At 33.8% G+C, this 20481-nt stretch overlaps 1 protein-coding gene across 3 annotated transcripts; it reads right to left on the bottom strand.

Moving 5' to 3' along the window:
• Window positions 1-528: 528 nt before the first annotated feature.
• Window positions 529-4887, bottom strand: LOC107421780 (putative disease resistance RPP13-like protein 1). 3 transcript variants are annotated; one of them, XM_016031094.4, is made up of 3 exons: window positions 4479-4887; window positions 4332-4393; window positions 529-3763 (listed from the first exon to the last, which is right to left on the bottom strand). In XM_016031094.4, the coding sequence occupies exon 3, from the start codon at window positions 3608-3610 to the stop codon at window positions 776-778; it is 2835 nt and encodes a 944-aa protein (XP_015886580.3). In that variant the 5' UTR covers window positions 3611-3763; window positions 4332-4393; window positions 4479-4887; the 3' UTR covers window positions 529-775. The 3 variants fall into 3 exon arrangements, with proteins under 3 accessions (XP_015886580.3, XP_015886579.3, XP_015886581.3); XM_016031093.4 differs by having other exon boundaries at window positions 4332-4376; XM_016031095.4 differs by lacking the exon at window positions 4332-4393.
• Between the last annotated feature and the right edge of the window lie 15594 nt (window positions 4888-20481).

The raw sequence follows: 20481 nt of genomic DNA, 5'->3' as shown, positions 1-20481 counted from the left end.
ATATCTTATTGTATAGTATATCAAATAAAAAAATTGCATACCACCTATTGAATATCCATACAGGACCGCCCAAAAAGTTGGAGAGTATGTTTTTGTCGCTTGATACAACGGCCGCCCAAAAAGTTGGAGAGTATGTTTTTGTCGCTTGATACAACGGCCAAAAAAAAAAAAAAAAAAAAAGGAAGCAATCAATGGCCTAAATTCCATTGAATGATTTCGTGAGAATTTATGTTTGTGGATGGGTCAAAATCTTCAAAGGCACCAGCCACGTCAAAATGGCAAGTGGGCCCATGAATAGGAACATGTCTAAAGTCAATAGCAACTAGTCTAAAGAAAATACGAGGTTGAAAAAAGGGCATTGTAGGTTGAAAAAAGGGAATAGTAATCTGCTTCATCAAGCTTATAAATTGCTCCTCCAAGTACGGCGAAAAGAAGGCTAACCCCTAGTAAGTTATAAAATCTAATTAAAGCAATGAGAAAGCCATGAAAGAGGTTGGCTAAATTTCAGTACCAACAATATTCATGCAATATCTTCAAAAGTTCATGTCCTGTGATCCCATAAATTTATATATTTACATGGCTTGCTAGCTGGTTTAGGAAATAATTAATTACCCCAGTCCTAGATGCATTACATAAAAATATAACAATAATTTACCCATATATATGTTTGGTTCTGTTATGAGTACTGAAATTTGAAACTCCTAGTTATATTGGAAGTTATATAAATTAACCACATTAGCAAATAAACAACCATTACGTTAAAAACCAGCAAACACTAGATTGTGTAGCTTCCATTCCCTTCTGTTGGAACCTTTTCACCATCAATCTCTACACTTTGGATAAATTTGATCTTGCTCCAGTCTTCACCTTCTTCCACAGCACATCGTAGTTTTAGAAGATCACATTCCATAATGATCAAATTCTCAAGAGAAGTTGGCAGTCCTTCATCTGGAAATGATTGAAGCATTGGACAGCGATTGATCTCCAAAAATTTTAGAGAAGCAAGCCAGTGAAGTGAAGGTAGAGTGCGAAATTCAGGACAATCTATAACAGTAAGCCGACGGAGCTGGGGCATGACATTGTAACCTATTCCACTCCAAATCTGTAGATTAGGCATGTCTTGAAATGTAAGTGACTCTAGACAAGGAAAACTTACCCCATGCAACCCACAAAAATGAGAATCTATAGATTCCAAATCATGCATCTTCTCGATGTAGATAGATTTGAGGATTGGAAGCTGACCTAAAGCAGGTAGTATTCTGCAATTTAGGCTGTTTTGTATATCAATCGTCTCAAGTTTACAAAATGATGCATCACTTAACCAACTTGGAAACATTATTCCTCCGTAATTTTTTATCTGCAATTCTCTCAATCCAAAATGAGGTTGAAGGCCTCCAAGAACTTCTTCATACCTTTGCACTCGGTTCGTCTCATGTGTGTACCATTCTAATTCCAGTTTGTCCAAGTACTTCTTGTTATCCAACATTGCTGCTTTGGCCTCTCCATAATTTGCAACATTCTCAAGATTCGTGATGCTAATGGATCCGCAAAGCTTGTTCATGTTTTGCAGCTCTTCAATACGATGCCCTTCATTTTTACCAACTATAAAAGCTTGAAGCCTTTGTAGATTAGTCAGTTTCCCAAGTCCAAAAGGCATACAACTGATTTGGCGTTTTACATCCAACTCGAGATGTCGTAGCTTACTTAGATTCTTCATGTATTTGGGTAATCGGAGAAGTCTGAAACAATTATTTAGCTTAAGTGTTTCAAGAGCATATAAATTAGCAACTGATTCTGGCAACTTCTTGATACGGGTACAAGAGACATTCAAGTAACGAAGAACTTTTAGTTTCTCAATTGAATCGGGAAGCTCATACATTCCAGTAGAACTCAAATTCAATACCCTTAAGCGTCTTATATTCAAAAAGAAATCATAAGGAACTTCTTCAATATGCGATGTTGACATGAATGTGCTTAGGCTTTTGTATCGATAAAAAGTCCTCAAGTCTGATGGCCGAAAATTTTGACAAAGTAAGGATAAATGGCAAACACTTGTACATTTAGGCGACAAGCACGATGTTGTATCCTCCACTCGAAGGCATAAGTCCCTTGAAACCAGTTGAGCCAAATCATTTACCAGTGCATGCATTTTATAGGTGGGAGTATTAGATGATGAAGGTTGAAAGAAAGACTTACACAACAACTCATCAAAATAGTCTCGGCCAACATCTTCAGTATTTCTCGTTCCTCCTGCTTTAATGAACCCCTCAGCTATCCATATTTGGACCAAATCATCCTCTATGAACTCGAAATCATAAGGAAAAATGGAACAATAAGCAAAGCATCTTTTCAGACAAGCAGACAAATCATCGTAGCTTACTTTTAGAGATGGATAGATTTCATTTCTATTCCCAGCCATGTCCCGAAGTTCAACTTTTAACATGTCCTCCCATTGCTCCCCTGATTTGAAACAGAGAACATTTCCTACCATCTTAGCAGCCAACGGTAACCCTTTGCACTTTTTTGCTATCTTTGAGCCAATTATCTCTAACTTTTGATTGATCTGCATACTTTTATTTTTGAGTACTATCTTTTTTATCAATTCCCAACAATCTTCATCGGACAAAATTTGTACATGGTAAGCAAATCGACTCCCTAAAACTGTCGAAACTCTTTGACTACGAGTGGTCACCAAAATCTTGCTCCCCATTGCAGCAACCTTGAAAGGTAGTCGTAAGATGTCCCAATCACTAGGACTTTCATCCCACATATTATCAAGGACAAGTAAAAACCTTTTTCCCAGAAGGGTTTTCTGAAGTTCAATTTGGATGTGATTCAGATCTGAAAAGTGCATAATCTTCTTGGTAACATATTCAAAAATAGATTTTGTAATCCTTAGTACATCATATTGTACAGAAACAGAAACCCAAATTCTCAAGTCAAAATTCCTTGCTATTTCATCATCATTGTAAACAAGCTGAGCAAGCGTTGTCTTACCAATACCACCGATACCCTCTATTGAAATTACTGAAGGTGTTTGCCCATCCACAAGCCCACTACTTAATAGCCTTAAAATTTCCTCCTTGTCCTTGTCTCTTCCAACAGTAAATGACTCATCGACTAATGAAGTGGAATGTTTTATGTTCAAAACCTTGGCCCGCCTTAATTTCAAAACATCCATCATGAAGTAACTTTGCATTTCACCTAGCAAAGCATTAAGCTTTCTCTGCATTTCCTGTATTTGAGACGGAATACTGAACTGAAATGATGACGATACCATATGGCGCACATGATTGGTGCTGCTGAGCCTTCCATCATCATAGTTCCATCTCTCAAGCTCCAGAGCTATTTCGTCAAGCAAGTACTCTGCATCGTTCAAAACGCTTTTTAGATCTAGAAGCCAAAGCCCACTTGCATTGTTAGAAAGTTGGTCGATTTCTGAATCGTCCACCAAAGCTTGGATCTTAACAATTGTTCTTTCCAAGTTCTTAAGTTTTTCATCTACACCCAAAATCAGGCCAAACCTTTTTTGTGCAAAGTTTGTAAATTTATCAAGAACAACCTCCAAAAAAGCAGCTGTAAGGCCTGACTGAAGAACGATAGACTCCATGAATGTTCGGAAATGAAGAGAAACAAATTTTCTTTACACCCCACGACTTGTTCACTTTCTTGGACAGGGCAAGCTGAATTTATCTTTAATCTTTGAACCTATTTCTACTTTTTTCTTGGTTCTCATTCTAACATGTTTTCGGAGTGCTGTAACCTGCAAGACAGAACAATCATAACACATTTTCAGTCAAACTTTCCCTTTAGGGGGACTATGGGTGAACAAGAGTAATGCAAATGATCAATATATATATATATATATATAAATAATAACGCTAATGGTTATAAACAATGCTTTTAATTTTCTATTGAATAAGATTAATTCATACCAATAATTCATAGAATTATATTATTTTTTTCATTCTTCCATTCCAAAAAGATTATACTTTTAATTTGAAGCACGTTCAATGTGTATGTTTTTTGCTAGGCTCTTTATACCCTTTTTTTTTATTTTTTATTTTTTGGAAGGAATAAACTTGGCTAAAAACTATATGCTGAACTTTGAGAATGAATATACTTACCTATTATAAGCCCCGTCTCCTTTTGACATTTAAATATTATATGATATTTTTGAATTACAGGAAATGAAAATAGGCAACATGTACTTAAACAATAAAAATCATATAAATAATCGAAACAATCCATTTTTTCCCCCTTTTTTAATGTAACGCAAGCGTAGTAAAAGACGGTAAAGGAATAAATGAGAGTTAATTTGTTAGAATTACCTTTTTTGCAATATTTGAATTTTGAGAGGATAATCAGATTAGTTTCTGTGAGTATAAAAGCACTACAATTATAACAATAATAATAACGATGATTTAATGAAAGCAGAGCTCACAAAATATGAAAGATGGATGGCAATTCTAACTCACCAACTCATTGAGTTATGGCCTAACTCGTTGTAGGACGACTCAGTAGACGATCAGCAATGACTATTCAACTGTCTAACTTTGATGTCACCCAAAAAAAAAAAACCTCTGCAAAAGACTTTTCCGTTTTATGAAGGAAGAAAGGAGAGATCTTGAGTGAGGGTCGCCGGTGAGATGATTGGAACCAAGTCAACAGATAAAAGTGTTGGAGAAGACTTGTTTGTGATGAAGAAGACTCTACAGCTTCTCTCTAACAGGGACTCTTTTGAAAACAGGGATAAATTCTCTCATGCCCCTTGAGGTTTTCCTTATTTAAACGAGACCCTTTTATGTTTTGAAAATATCAATTATACTTCTATGAGGTAGTGCGAAAAATATTGGTAAGAAATTCAACAGGGTGTAAATGAGACAGTAAGAATGATAAATGAATTTCTTTTTGAAAAAATTTGGAGACAGAAGATACACTTGAAACTAAAGAGACAGGATTGAATTTATGTCGATCCTCAAAGAATGATTTCAACCTTTTTTTTTTTTGGGTGGTAATCAAAGTTATACTAAACCCTTTTTTTTTTTTTTATGAATAAAAAATTATATTAAGTCATTAACTCTTGAAAATATAAGTAGGGGAATTAAATTTCTAATGGACTTTTGCATTAATACCCCCTCAAATTTGGCCTTTTTTGCATTTTATCCCATAATATATTAAATTACCATTATAATTCCTCAACTATTTAAACTATGCATTATGCATGCTAGTTATTCAAAAAGGTTGCCTTTTCTCTTATTTCTTCTTAGAAAATTTCTAGTTGTTCTACCAAACTGTTAAACTGTATATGATTCATAATAGAATTTCACTTTCATCCAAATAAAATTTATAAGCATGTTGGTAGTGTTTGGAGCTCTAATAATTTTTGCCATATAAAATTAAAACTAAAAACACATGATAACATGTTGGCAAAAAAATAGAAAATGTTTTTTTAATTAAAACAAAAAAAAAAAGCATTTAAGATACCTTTAATAAAAGCATCAAAATTTATATTTTTTTCAAATAAGTGTTGCCCGAAGAGCAAAAAATAATAGCCATTGCATTAATTAAAATATCAAAATAAAATAGATAACTAAGTGCAACTTTTTTTTTATAGCCAGACATTCACTATTTTTTTTTTAACAAAACTATTATGGAAAATAAATTCTAGTGAAAAAGTACTTCCAAATATGCTATCTAACTTTTTAGAATTTAAAAGGTATCAAATGCATAAAAAATAAATATATAAATACAAACAAATTAGAAACCCAAAAATAAAATATTGTCCAATTAATGTGTTTATCCCAATCCTTTTTTTTTTTTTTTTTTTTTTTTTGGGAAAAAACAATAGGAAGGCAATTTAACCCAATCTATAGCATAGAGAGAAGAATAGTTGTAGTTGGTTAAACTTGGTGGCTTGATAGTGCAGTGAGAAACTGGGGGGGTGGGAGAGACTTTAAAGCTTTCCAACATGCTGGTTTTTGAAGTTTCAAGGCAACCTATGGAGGTCGGACTTGGGGGCTCTATGGTGCGACTTTACTGACACATAAAAATATATATATATATATATATATATACAGACAGTCTACTATAAGGTCGGACCGTATGCTATCCATCCGGATCAAAAACGTTTTTAAATCCACAGCCTTTGGATTTTAACACTTGGAATGGACGGCTGAGATTGAAGGAATGGCTCACGTGTGAAAACTTTGCCCAAATGAATAAAAATCTATGATTCGAGCCATTTTGATGATGATAATGGTGATAACATAATTACAGAGTCTAAAATAATCAAAATCAAAATGCAGGTGGTAACATAATTACGAAGTCTAAAACACACACACACACATTCTGTGATCCTAATTGGGGTACGAAAATCCTCCATTTGAATGGAAAATCAAAGATCAGAGACATTGAACTTATCTAAGAAAAAAATGACTACTTATCGTAATCGGAAGAGAACACACTAGAACACACTCTGAGAGGGAGGGGCGGGCGGTGGGGAATTAAAAATCCAAGCCATAAAGAAATTTGGACATTAAAAAATCATTTAAGCTTTGGTAATGATGGATTGTTTTGATATCATTTTTTTCTCTTTTTTTTTTTGGTTATTTACTTTTGAACTTGTTCTGGGTTCTTGAATGAATTCCGATTCGTGAAGTTCTGCGCGCGCGCGCGCACACACACACACACACACGCACACACATATGTATGAGAATTTATTCGTGTCCAATATGTTATGACCCACATGATTTTCCTCAACAGCTTCAGCTCAAAACACCATCCAAATCCCACTTCTGAGTTCAAGGGAAACTTTTGAGTGCTGCTGTGTTTGTCTTTTCACAGATAGATATAGATATGCTAAACAGCTATATTAGCTCAGCTGTATACTCTTTTGGAAGCAATGGATCTCTTCCTTTTTCCTAGTGATTACTCATACTGCTTGAATGAGAGATATGAGAGAAACCCAATTCATAAATCATCATCATGTTGTTGTCACTGTTGTGCTAGCTGTGCATTTCCAATCCAGAGTATCCATAAACCCTGGGGAAGAAGAAAGGGAAGATGCTGTTGTATGGTTGAACAAGGGAGTAATGAAATCTATGATTCGAGCCATTTTGATGATGCTGAGGCAGAGGTCTGGCACGCATGGTGATAACCCTTTCTGGTTCCGATCGACTGGCCAGTTGAGCTGGATTTTGGTGGACGGAATGGTGGGGCTGAATTTTGGGTGGCTGGAATGGTGGGGCTTGATTTCGGTACAAGCAGAGGAGAAGAGGAGAAGAGGAGAAGAAAAAAGTTGCTGTGCGAATGGAAAAGGGAGATTTGGGCAAAGTTTTCACGCGTGAGCCATTTTTTCAATCTCAGTCGTCCATTCCGAGTGTTAAAATCCAAAGGCTGTGGATTGGAAAACGTTTTTGGTCCGATAGATAACATGCGGTCCGACCTGATAGTAGATGGTCTGTGTATATATATATATATATATAATTTGTGGGTTCTACAACATTCTGCTTCATTCATTAAAGCAAAAAAAAATTCTATTTTTGCTTCATATACTCATAGTTGAACGGTAAAAAATTCAAAAGAAAGACTATTAAATGATGGGAGTGATTTATGGGACTTTAGTTTTCCCATTTAAATCACTCTTTATCTGATATTTTATCTGGAGAGATAAGGATATTTGAAATTTATCAAAAATCAAAAATTGAATTTCAAATGATAAACCAAACTGAAATTCAAAGTTATTCTAGCTATCTGGAGTCTCCCACTTCTATACATGGAGGGAAAAGAGCAAAGGAGGTTGGGAAAGGAAGGAAAAAAAGAAAAAAAAAAAGAAAAGGGAACTCACAGTGAAAAAGAAAAGAAAACAAAAAGAAAGCAACAAATAGGAAAAAAGAGAAAAGGTAATGGAGGCAGTTTAAGTTTTATTGTATTTTTCTCTTCTTCTCTTCATTTAACCCAAAGATGAAATTACTTTAGGAGAGTACTGGTTTATTTCTTTTTCTAAAACTATACATTTTTCTCTATTAGCAACTTAATCCACCCTAAAATATTCGTATAAAAGTCAAATGATCTGGAAATTACCTTATGCTTACGTGGGTGCTGATGGATTAAAAAAAGTAATAAACTAAATCTAACATCCAAAAATATTCAAGTTTTTGAAATTACCAAATAATTCTCATGATCCTCAAAATATTTATCTTCAAATATAACATAACCAAAAAATTAACCAAAATTATTATAAAATTATTTGTTTTGGCAGATTAATTGGGTCATTTTTTCATGCAGAAAAAAAAAAAGATTAATGGTAATTGAAAGGGAAAAAAAAAATGAAAGGAAGATTTGAAGGGAAAAGTGGTAGACAAAGAAATAAGGTGATAAAATACGAAGAAACAAAAGAGTAGAAAAGAGAAAAATAACACAGAGGATTCAATGTGGTTCGGTAATATTGATCTACATCCATAAAACAAAAAATTAAAAGAGAACATTTCATCGTACTCTCTTCCTTGCTTATAATATATGAACAAATACCAATATTTATAAGTGTATAAATATGTAATCAAGAAAAGAAACTCTCTTATTTGCTTATAATATATGAACAAATATCAATATTTATAAGCGTGTAAATATGTAATCAAGAAAAGAAAATAGAGAATATATAATAAATGAAATAATCAATTAAATTTAATATTTTTATTATTTTTATTTTATTTTATGGGGTTAATTCATTGTAGTTAATTATGTTGATCCTTAAATCTTGGCTTTAATATGGCTAATCTTCAATACTCCCCTTCAAGATGGCACACTGAAAAGTTGACTGGAAGTGGCCAACTTAAACAAGATGTTGTTGGGCTGTACATTTAGATCTCCAATATTGCAAATCTTCAACTTTTAAGAGAAAACTCTAATTTGAAAATGAAAGATAATGTACACAAAATGGTGCGAACATGAAAGGAAAAAAATAAAAAATAAAAAAAAATGAGGGACATGCGGAATGAACACCGTGCCAATGTGAAGAACAAAAATGCATGAGTAGAACGAACATCGTGGAAATAAAAAGTATAAAAACATAATTGACTAAGGTCCCATTGACATGCTTTCTACCATGATAAAATATCAAGAAGCGAAGAGTAGAATAAAGAAAAAATAACACAAAATGATGAGGATCATCATGGAAGCACTCAAAGATGGAGTTCTGAGCCATTGAAGTTGCCAACTGGACTAATTACAAGAGTTCATGGAAAGAGGTTTAATGAAACATTGAATAGTTTTATCCAGAAGGTGTTTATCAATCAAGAGTATAAGAGTTTTGTTAGGAAAGAATCAAAATTGGTAACAATATTGAGCATGAAGGCTACAGATATGAAGGCATGAAGGAGGACAATATTAGGGATAATTTGGTCATTTCTCAAGAGCATAATTATGTGGCACTTTGATGACATAGAATCTTTGGACATGTTGCATTTAAGTGGCTATCCAACGTGGTTTGAAAAGAAAGAAATCAACTTGTTTCCTTTTTAGATTGAATTATATGTCTTACTTGATCACCAAGTTACTTGTTCTCTAAGTTTTACAATTTTAGTTTTATTTTGATTTTAAGAAGCCTTTAATTTTTATTATATTTTTAATTATTTTTATTTGAACAATTAATTGTTAACTAGTTTTCTAATCTTAATCTGTCATGTAATTAGTCATTTTCCTAAACTATAAAGAAATTTACTGGTAAAATTTAAATTAGAAAATGAAGTAGAATTTAAGGCTTAGCATTTAGGAAATAATTTTGGATGAATTTTTGATCTTTTTTGCATGTACTTTTGTCTATAAAATGGCTTCAATTTCATTAATACAATAACTTTTGATCTTTAGTAAAATGTAATAGTTGTGAGAGTTAAACCTTTTGGTTCTCTAGCAACTATCCTTTGAACTTTTCTAATTTAAGAATTAAAGCTCTAACCTTGACTTATCAATAGGATGGTTCTGCAACTCTTTTGTGGTATCATTCATTCCATAGAACCTAAATAAATTAGATGATCTAGCATTAGTTTGTATGAATTTAGGTTGGATTGCTTAAGCTCGTATCAATTTGGTATCAAAGCAAGGTTCTAATTTTCAGGTTTGATTATCGTTTAAGTTGATTTTTGTGTTTTTGCTGCAATTTAGTATTAGGTTAGATTGCATTCTAATATATTTGTGTTATTTCTTCATCATCAGCATCCAAAAAAAAAAATCCAAAAAAAAAAAATTATTCTTCTTGCATTAGGTTTTGCTTGAGTTCGAATCTTGTTTAGGTTTTCTTGAGTATCAAACTTTGTTTAGGTCTAAAACTTTTGGTGTCCTTTTGTCCATTTACTTTAAAAAAAAAATTAATTTGTTGTTTCCTAATCTTGAATTTTGGCCAAAATTGCATCAATTGTTCTCTTTGAAGAATTTGATTTTTGTGTGCTCTTTTCTTGCTGAATTCGAGTTATTAATTTTACATTATCATCATAGTATATCGATAAAAAAAAAAAATTGCATTAGATTGCATCCTAGTCGAAATATATTAGTGGAACTTAATTGAATCCAACTTTATCCATTGGTGTAATTTGTGAGCTATGTTGAATTACCTTGATTGAGTTTGATATTTGGTCAAATTGTTGCTTCTGCTTTATTACCAAAAAAAAAAAGGTAAAAATAAGGTGAAAGCCGAAGTATATTGTGAAGATTAAAATATATATGTATATATATATTACAAATTGAGTGATTTAGAATTGGCTAGAAAAAAGAACACTAAGCCTTAAGATTCAAAGAAACAGTTAAGGCTGATTCAAGGTATTGTTTTCTTACTCTTTGATTCTTGGGTTTAATTGATTCTTTGTCATCTTAAATTGTCTTTTAGCTATCTAAATTACTTATTATTTCCAGATTTGCTATTGTGGTCATTTTTTTTTTCAATTCTTTGGTCAATTTTTTTCATTGGCTAAAATTAGTTATTTTGTTTTTGCTTACTTCTTGGTTTTGTAAGTTAGTTAATCTTGTTGATAAGTTAATTGAACCTAATTTTTAGGTTAGTATTGTTTGGGATTTGGTTTGCAAAGAACCAATATATTTGACTAAAAGTGGAAAAGGCAAGAGGGTATGAGCTCTTAGAGGATAAAAGTCAACATTAGTGCACAAACACGATTGTTGAGTTCTTAATTGAGTGAAACACATGAGGGAGTAAAATTGTGAGGATCTTTTATATTATTGTACTTTTATTTCTAATTTTTTTTCTAGAATAAATGGCATAAAAAACATATTTTGATTCAAAACTTTTACAAGCTCTAATTAATGACATAACGGAGAAGCTCAAGACGGAATTCAAGACTAAATTAAAGGTGGAAATAAAAGAGTTTAGGGGAGAAATTAATGGAGTCAAATCAAGGATGAATGCTTCCGTACAAAAAAAAAGCCACACAAGTTGGAGGAAATAGGGGAAAAGGTGTGCAAATAGATGAATTCACTAGTAGAACTGAAGGAGATGGCTTGGAAGATGAAGAGGCTGGTTCAACTAGTATAAGAAGGAGGAACTGTGGGGAAGACAATGGGGGTATCAAGCTTAAAATACCTTCATTCCATGGAAAAATGGATCCTAATGCTTAACTTGAATAGGAGTAAAATGTTGAGATGATTTTTGACTGTCATGATTACTCAGAATCTAAAAAAGGTCAAGCTACTAAGTGTGGAGCTTCTTAACTATACTTTAAAGGGGTGGGATAAGGAATGCACTACTAGGAAGAGAGCTGGCCAAGCCTAAATTTCTACATGGGAAGAGTTGAAAACTTTAATGAGAAAGAGCTTTGTACCTAGTCATTATTATCATGGTATTTATCAAAAATTATAAACTTGTTCTCAAGTTTCAAGGAATGTAGAGGAGTACCATGAAGAGATGGAGTCTTTAATGCTTAGAGTTGATATGGTGGAGGACGAAGAATCCCTAATGGCTTATTTTCTTACCGGTTTGAACCAGAACATTGCTAACCAAATATATTTGCACCAATACATGGATCTTGAGGAGATGTTGCATATGGCAATTCAACAACTTAAGAGAAGGGATACCACACGTGTATCTAGTGCACCAAGCCCTTGGAAATCAACAACCAATCTATGGATCACCAACAAAGCCAAACCAAATTTCAAAACAACTTCAAGGCCAAAAATAGAAGCTAAGGTCGAAAGTTCTAAGCCACTACAATCAAGAACATTGCTGACAAAATAGATTTGCACCAATACATGGATCTTGAGGAGATGTTGCATATGGCAATTCAACAACTCAAAAGGAGGGATACCACACGTGTATCTAGTGCACCAAGCCCTTGAAAATCAACAACCAATCTATGGAGCACCAACAAAGCCAAACCATATTTTAAAACAACTTCAAGGCCAAAAATAGAAACTAAGGTCAAAAGTTCTAAGCCACTACAATCAAGTAAGTCCAATCCAACCCCTTCTCATAATCGTAATATAATGTGTTACAAGTGTTAAGGCAGGGGACATATAGCTAGCCAATTTCCAAATTGAAGGACAATTGTAACAACCCGTACCAAAATACACATATTTTAACAAGTTTGACTAAGTTTGACCAAGTGAACAATATGTGGGTCCAAGTTGACTTTTTCAATGGTCAATATTTTTGGTTTGACTAAGGTACCATTGTGTAGATTTTGTCGATATGAGTTCATAGATTGGCGGCATGCCAAATTTCGAGTTATGAATAAAACGTTATGGTTCTAAGAAATTTTAAACATAAGTTTTGTATCAGTGTCCAAACCAGTCCCAAGCATTTGTCTGTTAGTGACCCAAGGCTCTATATAAGCCTCATTAAGTGTGCCAAACAGAAAAGCAAACCCCAAAATACCCATTTCATCCCCAAAACCCGAGAAATCCTCCCCCAACTCGTGGGTCCGAACTGGGTCGTTTGACCCATTTAATGATGAACAGGATCATCACCATTTTTTCCCACTCTGGCCACCAACCTTGTATACACGTCATCTAGGGAGGAAACTCACATCGAGATGAGCTTGGCCATGAAATTTCACAGCGAACAGCGGCCGAACGCGCTCGGATCTGGCCAGTGAAGGCGGCAACGATCGATGAGGTAGGTCACCAGATTTTCATGTTTTTCAGCCATTTTAGCCCAGCCCATAGACCTTTCCCATCATTTTTGGACCCTCTGAACTCATTTCTATGGTCCTTTTGCCAAGATTCCTCACCATTTGAGAGATACATCAATGTGGAGTTCGACCGAGTATTGGGATGAGTTTTTGGGCCACGAATGACACCTTTAGATCATGGTGAGCATACTGATGGGTTCCTTGTATCTTGAGCACTGATGGGTTCCTTGTCTCTTGAGAACTGATGGGTTCCTTGTCTCTTGAGCTTTCCGTTGATATAAAATTTATGAATTTTGGAGGTCGTTTGATAATTTTTCTATTTTTGGATCGATTAGTTAATTATCGGGTAATTTTAGACTGTATTTGGACAAAATTGATCAAATTGGTTGAAATTGGAGTTGGATTAATGAATTTGGATATTATTAGGACCCATTAGGAGATTAAATTTCGAAAGATTAAGCTTCGGGTGAAAATTTCCAATTTTGGGTATCGGATCCTAAGGGTACGCGGTATAATTGGACTATTTGGTGTCCAATATATTGTAATTTTATAATACCATAAATTATTTTAAGAAATTTGGGTCATAAATGTGTCTTTGGTTTAGTTATTTGGAGCCTAAGAAATATTTTATGATAGTACAAATACTTGAGTTAAGCTTCGAGGCGATCCTGCAAAGGAGCAAGAGTGAACATCTGTAGTACTGTTAGTGGTTATTATTTTTAAAATGTTTTGGGCATATAGAATAATATATATGTGTGTTTTGGATATTTTACGTATATATGAATTGATTGAAATGGTTGCTTTATGCATATAAAATATCTGCTTTCACGTACACGAGTTATCATTTTATGCAGACTTTAATAAGATTTTTAATGATTTCTAATTTTGATGAGTTTATAGTGAACTTGATAATTATGTTAATTAAGTATTCTGGTATTTGAATTTAGAATTTTAGAGAATTTTGGAAAATATTTTATCTGGGAGCAGATTGATAAATATTAAATTATGATTTATGATACAGTATCGTTTGGAAAAAGTATATATTATCTTACAAGATTGTTTTAAGAATATTTTATTGGTTATTTTTAAATTGATGTACCATGTAGTGCCAATATCTTGGATCAGTATTATATTATATAATGTTACAGTGCCCTGGGTTTTGCCACGGTACCGTGAGGTTGGGTTCAGCCCACAGGATATTATTGTCACGGACCATGAGGTTGGGTATACCCCACAGGTTATTATTGCCATGGTACCATGAAGTTGGGTTCAGCCCACAGGATATTATTGCCACAGTACTGTGGGTTAGGTTCAACCCATAGGATATTATTGCCATGGACCATGAGGTTGGGTACGTCCCGATGGTTTACTATTTCCACCATACATTTCGAATATTAAGGATCGTGAGGTGGGTGTATCCCATGGTTTACAGATTGGTACATCGAATGGTACATGGTATACGTTTGAATATATTGTTGGTTCAAATATTGTGGTTATTTCTGCATTTTCATATTTATTTCGTGAAAATATATTTATAAGATTTTATGCTCAATATTTATATCTTGTTTAAGATATTTTGTGATATTATATTGATCATTCATTTTTTTTTTTTTAACTTTGAGCATCGATTTTATGATATTAAATTGGGATACAAGATCGGGTTTTATGAGATAATTTTTAAACAGGGAACTTTTATAACGAGTGGAACGAGAAGTCTTAAGAGAAAGATTTTTACGAAAATAAATTAATATTTTTCTATTATACCATTCCACTCACTGAGATTTTTTTATTTCATGTTTTATTTGTTTTAAATCCATTCCCCTAGGTCCCAGGCAATTAGTAGTAGTCTACCTCGCACACTGTCTGTCGCTTTGTTCCTTCCACGACAACAGCCATATTTATCCTTTCTTCATTTATCATTATCTTTTGGATGTATTTATTACTTATTTGTACTCCTAAACTTCGTTGACACTCTTAGAATGTTCTGATTTTAAACATGGAACTCAGTAGAGACCATGGTACTTGTATGTGTAGTTATTGATGCGAATCTACCCATGCCCGCATAGCTGACAACCCGCTGAGGTGCTGACTCGATAGGATAAAGACCGGGCGATCACTAGGGCTCAAACTAAGAGATTTAAGGACAAAATTGCTGCCTTTATCCATGGAGTAACTCATTCTCAAGAGGGCTTATCCGTATCCAAAGATACAAAGCCTGTTTTGAGCATACAAGTGGTGGAAGCCGATATAGACCAAGCCGTTTTGGTACATTTATGGATTCCGGGCAGTGGAAAATGGGGTCAATTCTTCTTGAATTCACTTGATATCACTAAGAAGTCATGAGAATTGGTCAAGGCCGAAGCTAAGCTGGTCATTTAAGTGGTGTTCGCATGAGAGAGAAATTGGCCGGGTTTTGTTGTATTTTCCACTGGCTTTACTGTATTTTGCTGAGTTGGCTCTTTCTCTTTCGTCCAAGCAAGGAAAGTATGTGGGACTCCATAATAATCTTATTTGGCATCCTAAATAGCATATAGAAGTCGATTTGGAGCTCAAATTGGTCAAATATTGGTCAAAGTCAACTTAGTTAAAAAGCTAGTATTCTAGTTTTCTAATTTGATTTCTACTTTTTGTTTTAGGAAATTACCTTTACTTTTGGTTTTTATTTATTTATTTGCTAGAAAAATAAGTTTAGGAAAGTTATTATTTTATTATTTTCATTGTAAATTAATTAATCTAAATTAGATTAGGAAAGGGTGTGAAATTAGGCAATTTCCTAATTGGATTCTGTGTTGGCCAAAATTTCCTAATCCTTTTAGGGTTTTATTTTGTTTATTCAAAGCCTATTTAAAGGCTTATTTTCAATGAGAAATCAAGCTTGAATTTTATATAGAAAATTATTTGTGAGATTGAATTCTCTTTGTTCTCTTTGAACACCTAAACACCATTAGTGAATGAGTGTTTTAGTTTTGACTTATCAATAGGATATCCATCACCTATTGTGGCGTGTTCATTATATACCAAGGTTTCTAATCACAGGTTGGTTACGGGTCAAGGTGACCATTAGAACTTGAACTTAATTAAATCCGGGCTAATATAATACGGGTTTAGGTGCAGGTTGTCCTAGGTTCGTATCAGTTATGGCTTATTGTACAGTAGGCCAGTTACGGACTTTATGCTGTTGTGGATATGTATATATATATATTGAGGTATTATTGATATCGCTTGTGTTTGTTGTTCATGTTTTAAGGTGAGGTTCCATTGGATATTCTCCAGGGATTGTCCGGTGGAACTTCAATAGGCGGGACCACTCGGGAGATCCTGGGAGGGTTCCCGAGGTGGGTCCTGTCATAATGGTCATACAAGAGAGTGGAGAAGTAGAGTCCGAGGAGGAGGATTTAAGTGACAATGAGATGCCACCTTTGGAAGATTGCAATGATTATGAAGACAAGGAAGAACTGCCATATCATGAAAAATTTAATTTGGTAGCGAGGTGAGCATTGGCATTGTATAAAGATGAGGAGAATATATAACGTGAGACCATCTTTCACAATAGATGTAAAATCTAAGGCAGGGCACGTAGTGTGATAATTGATGGTGGTAGTTGTGAAAATGTTGCTAGTACTTTGCTTGTTGAAAAACTAGGTTTACCTACCTTTAAATATCCAAATTTCTATAGGTTACACTGGTTGAATGATAGTGGTGATGTAAAAGTGACTAGACAAATTAATGTTACTTCTATCATCAAGAAATACACTGATGAAGTTTTATCTGATGCAGTTCCTATGGAGGCTGAAAACTTGTTATTAAGCCGTCCTTGGCTATATGAAAAGGATGCTTTGCAGCATAGCCGAACTAACAACTATGAGTTTAATGATAAAGGTAAAAGAGTTGTAGTTGCACCATTATCTCCTAGATAGGCACTGGAAAATCAAATAGTCATAGAAAAGTCAATGGGCAAGCAAATTGCAAGAGAGGCCAAAAATCAAAAATGAGAGAAAATGATTCCACCTTTGGCCAACAAGAAAACATAAAGGAGGAGAAATCACGTGAGGTCGAGCTGCATTCCAAGAAAGAGAGTGTCAACTTTGTGGGTGAAAATGAGATGAAAGAAAAAGACAAATAAAAGGGAAAGAGGGGAAAGAAAATAGAGGCATTTTATGCAAAACAGAGTGAAATTAAGAAAGATTTCTTGGGCAAGAAGCCAATGGTTGTAATGGTGTATAAAGAATGTCATTTGAATTATTTGGATAACCTTGATTACCCTGTTTTGTCTAATTCTGTGATGTATCTTTTGCTAGAATATGAAGATGTCTTTTCAAAAAAGATTCCTTAAGGATTACCTCTATTAAAAGGAATTAAACATTAAATAGATTTCATTCCTGGAGCTTCAATTCCTAGTAAGCCTGCATATAAAACCAATCCAGAGAAAACAAAGGAATTGCAGTGTCAGGTAAGTGAGCTTCTTGATAAATGCTATGTTAGAGAAAGTATGAGTCCTTTTGTTGTGCTTGTGTTATTAATGCCTAAAAAAAATGGAACATGGAGAATGTGTGTTGATTGTAGGGCCATTAATAACATAACTATTAAAGTATAGACATCCAATACCTAGGTTAGATGATATGCTTAATGAATTGCGTAATGCTTGTATTTTCTCTAAAATTGATTTTATGGGCTAAACTTGGTACTAGATGATACGAACCTAGGTTGACTTGCTCTTAAATTCGTATTATACTAGCCCAGATCAAAATTAAGTTCAGATTCTTATGGTCAACTTGACCCCTAATCAAATTGTGATTAGAAACCTTGGTATATGAAGAAGACACCACAATAGGTGATGAATGTCCTATTGATAAGTCAAACTAAAACACTCTATTTCTATTCGATATTTTAAGTGTTCAAAGAGAACAAAGAGAATTTTTTCTCACAATAATTTTTGAATAATAATCTAAGATGCTGTTCCATTGAAAAATAAGCCTTTAAATAGGCTAAAGTTATAAAAAATCGAACCCTAAAACAACTAGGTTAATTTCGGCCAACATAGAAAGATATTAGGAAAGTGCCTAATTTTTCCAAGTTTCTTAAACTAATTTGTATTAATTAATTTCTTAATTTTGAAATAGGAATTAATTAATTTACAATCAAAATAATAAAATATCAACTTCCTAAATTAATTTATCAAGCAAATAATAAAATAAAAACTAAAATACAAAGCCTATTTCCTAAAACAAAAAGTCAAATTTCAGATTTGAAAAGTAGTTGACTAACTTTCTAAACAAGCTGTCTTTCTCTAATCACCAACTAGTGTAGGCTCCAAATTAGCTCTAATATGCCATGTAAGATTCCAAATAAGATTAGAACTAGTTCCCATATGTTTCTCTTGATTGGAATGATCAAAGCTTACTTGAAATGCAAGTAAAGTCCTTCTCAGTGCCTAAACCACCGAAATCGGCCACGTTGAAGGCTTGTGCCCAAATGATGATCTTAGATACCTTTTCTTATGCATTGACATGATTCCATGGCCCCTTAGTGAGCTCAATCATGTTCATAGGCTAATAAACTAGTCCTTTGTTGCTCGGAGTCCATAGATATTCCAAAATAGCATCCCAGATCCATTTCTGCCTTTATAACTTGGATGCACAGTACAGGCTTTGAATCTTCAAGTATTATCATGCCTTCTTGAGATTTAATAACACCTTGTATGAAGTTAACCAAATTTTCCTTAAACCTCTTAGCTTGTGCCCTAGTAATTGGTCCCGTCTTCAGTTACACAGGATCAGCACTCCAGCGTGTAGTTGATTGCACGAGTACAAGCGGATTCTCATCATTCCCTCCTCTTGAAAATGATTTACCATCAAATTAAAATCATCACCTATAGAAAGTGGAGATAAATTAGCAACATTAAAGGTAGCACTCACATTATACTCACTTGGTAGGTCAATCTTATAGCCGTTTTCATTAACCCTTGACAAAACTTGAAAAAGTCTATTTCCTTGAGTCATAAACTTTGACTTTCATTGTTTTGGAAACCTCTCCTTTCTTAAGTGCAACCAAACCCAATCTTCGGGTTCAAGCACTACCTTTATTCGGCCTTAGTTAGCAATCTTGGCATATTGCTCAGTCCTCCTTTCAATGTTTATTTTTGTCTTCCCATGAATCTACTTAACAAATTCAGCTTTTTGTTTTGCATCTAGATTAGCACTTTCACTTAAAGGAAAAGGTATTAAACCGAATGGATTTAAATGATTAAAACCATAAACAATTTCAAATGGAGAATATTTAGTAGCTAAATATATGGTTCTATTATAAGCAAACTCTACATATGGAAAACATTCCTCCCAAGTTCTTAAATTTCTATTAATTAATGCTCTTAACAATGCAGACAAAGTTCTATTCACTATTCAGTTTTTCCGTCAGTTTGTGGATGACAAGTAGTTGAAAATAAAAGTTTAGTGCCTAACTTAGCCCACGATGTTTTCCAAAAATAGCTTAAGAACTTAGCATCCCTATTAGTAATAATTGGCTTAGGCATACCATGAAGTCTTACTACTTCCCTAAAGAACAATTTAGCTATATGAGATGCATCATCAGTTTTATTACATGCAATGAAATATGCCATATTAGAAAATCTATCAACAACCATAAAAATTGAATCTTTTTCCTCCTAGACCTAAGTAAACCAAGTACAAAATCCATAGATAAATCAACCCATGGAGGAGAAGGAATTGGCAATGGCATGTACAAGCCGTGCGGCATAAGCTTGAATTTGGACTTTTTACACGTTAAACGCATTTCACACATCCTCTATACATCACTCCTCATGTTTGGCAAAAAGAAATGTTCTTACAACATGGACAAAGTTCTTGGAACACCAAACTATCCCATTAAGCCCGCACCATGTCCTTCCCTGATTAACAATTATCTAATACTACAACTAGGCACATAAAGTTGACTTTCCTGAAACAAATACCCCTCAAAGATATATAATTTATTATTGTCATGTTTAGTACAATTTCTATATATTTAACCAAAATCACTATCATGCTTATAAATTTCTTTTAATTGTTCAAAACCAAGCAATCTAGCATCTAAGGTTGAAAACAATACATGCCTTTGGGACAATGCATCGGCAACTATGTTTTCCTTACCTTTCTTTTAATTGTTCAAAACCAAGCAATCTAGCATCTCAATGAATTCAATCCATCTTCCATGCCTTCGGTTGAGCTTCCCTTGGCCTTTGATGTGCTTCAATGATTCATGATCCGTGTGAATCACAAACTCCTTCAGCATTAAGTAATGTTGCCATGTCCCCAAAGTTCAAACCATAGCATACATCTCTTTGTTATAGGTT

This window comes from Ziziphus jujuba, chromosome 3 (assembly GCF_031755915.1).
Source record: "Ziziphus jujuba cultivar Dongzao chromosome 3, ASM3175591v1".
Taxonomy (NCBI): Eukaryota; Viridiplantae; Streptophyta; class Magnoliopsida; order Rosales; family Rhamnaceae; genus Ziziphus; species Ziziphus jujuba.
The sequence above is the reverse complement of the archived record's forward strand: the minus strand, read 5'-3'. Positions and strand labels throughout refer to the sequence as shown.

Coding starts and splice junctions, on each gene's coding strand:
- LOC107421780 (XM_016031094.4), bottom strand. CDS start 3,610: ATGGAGTCTATCGTTCTTCAGTCAGGCCTTACAGCTGCTTTTTTGGAG.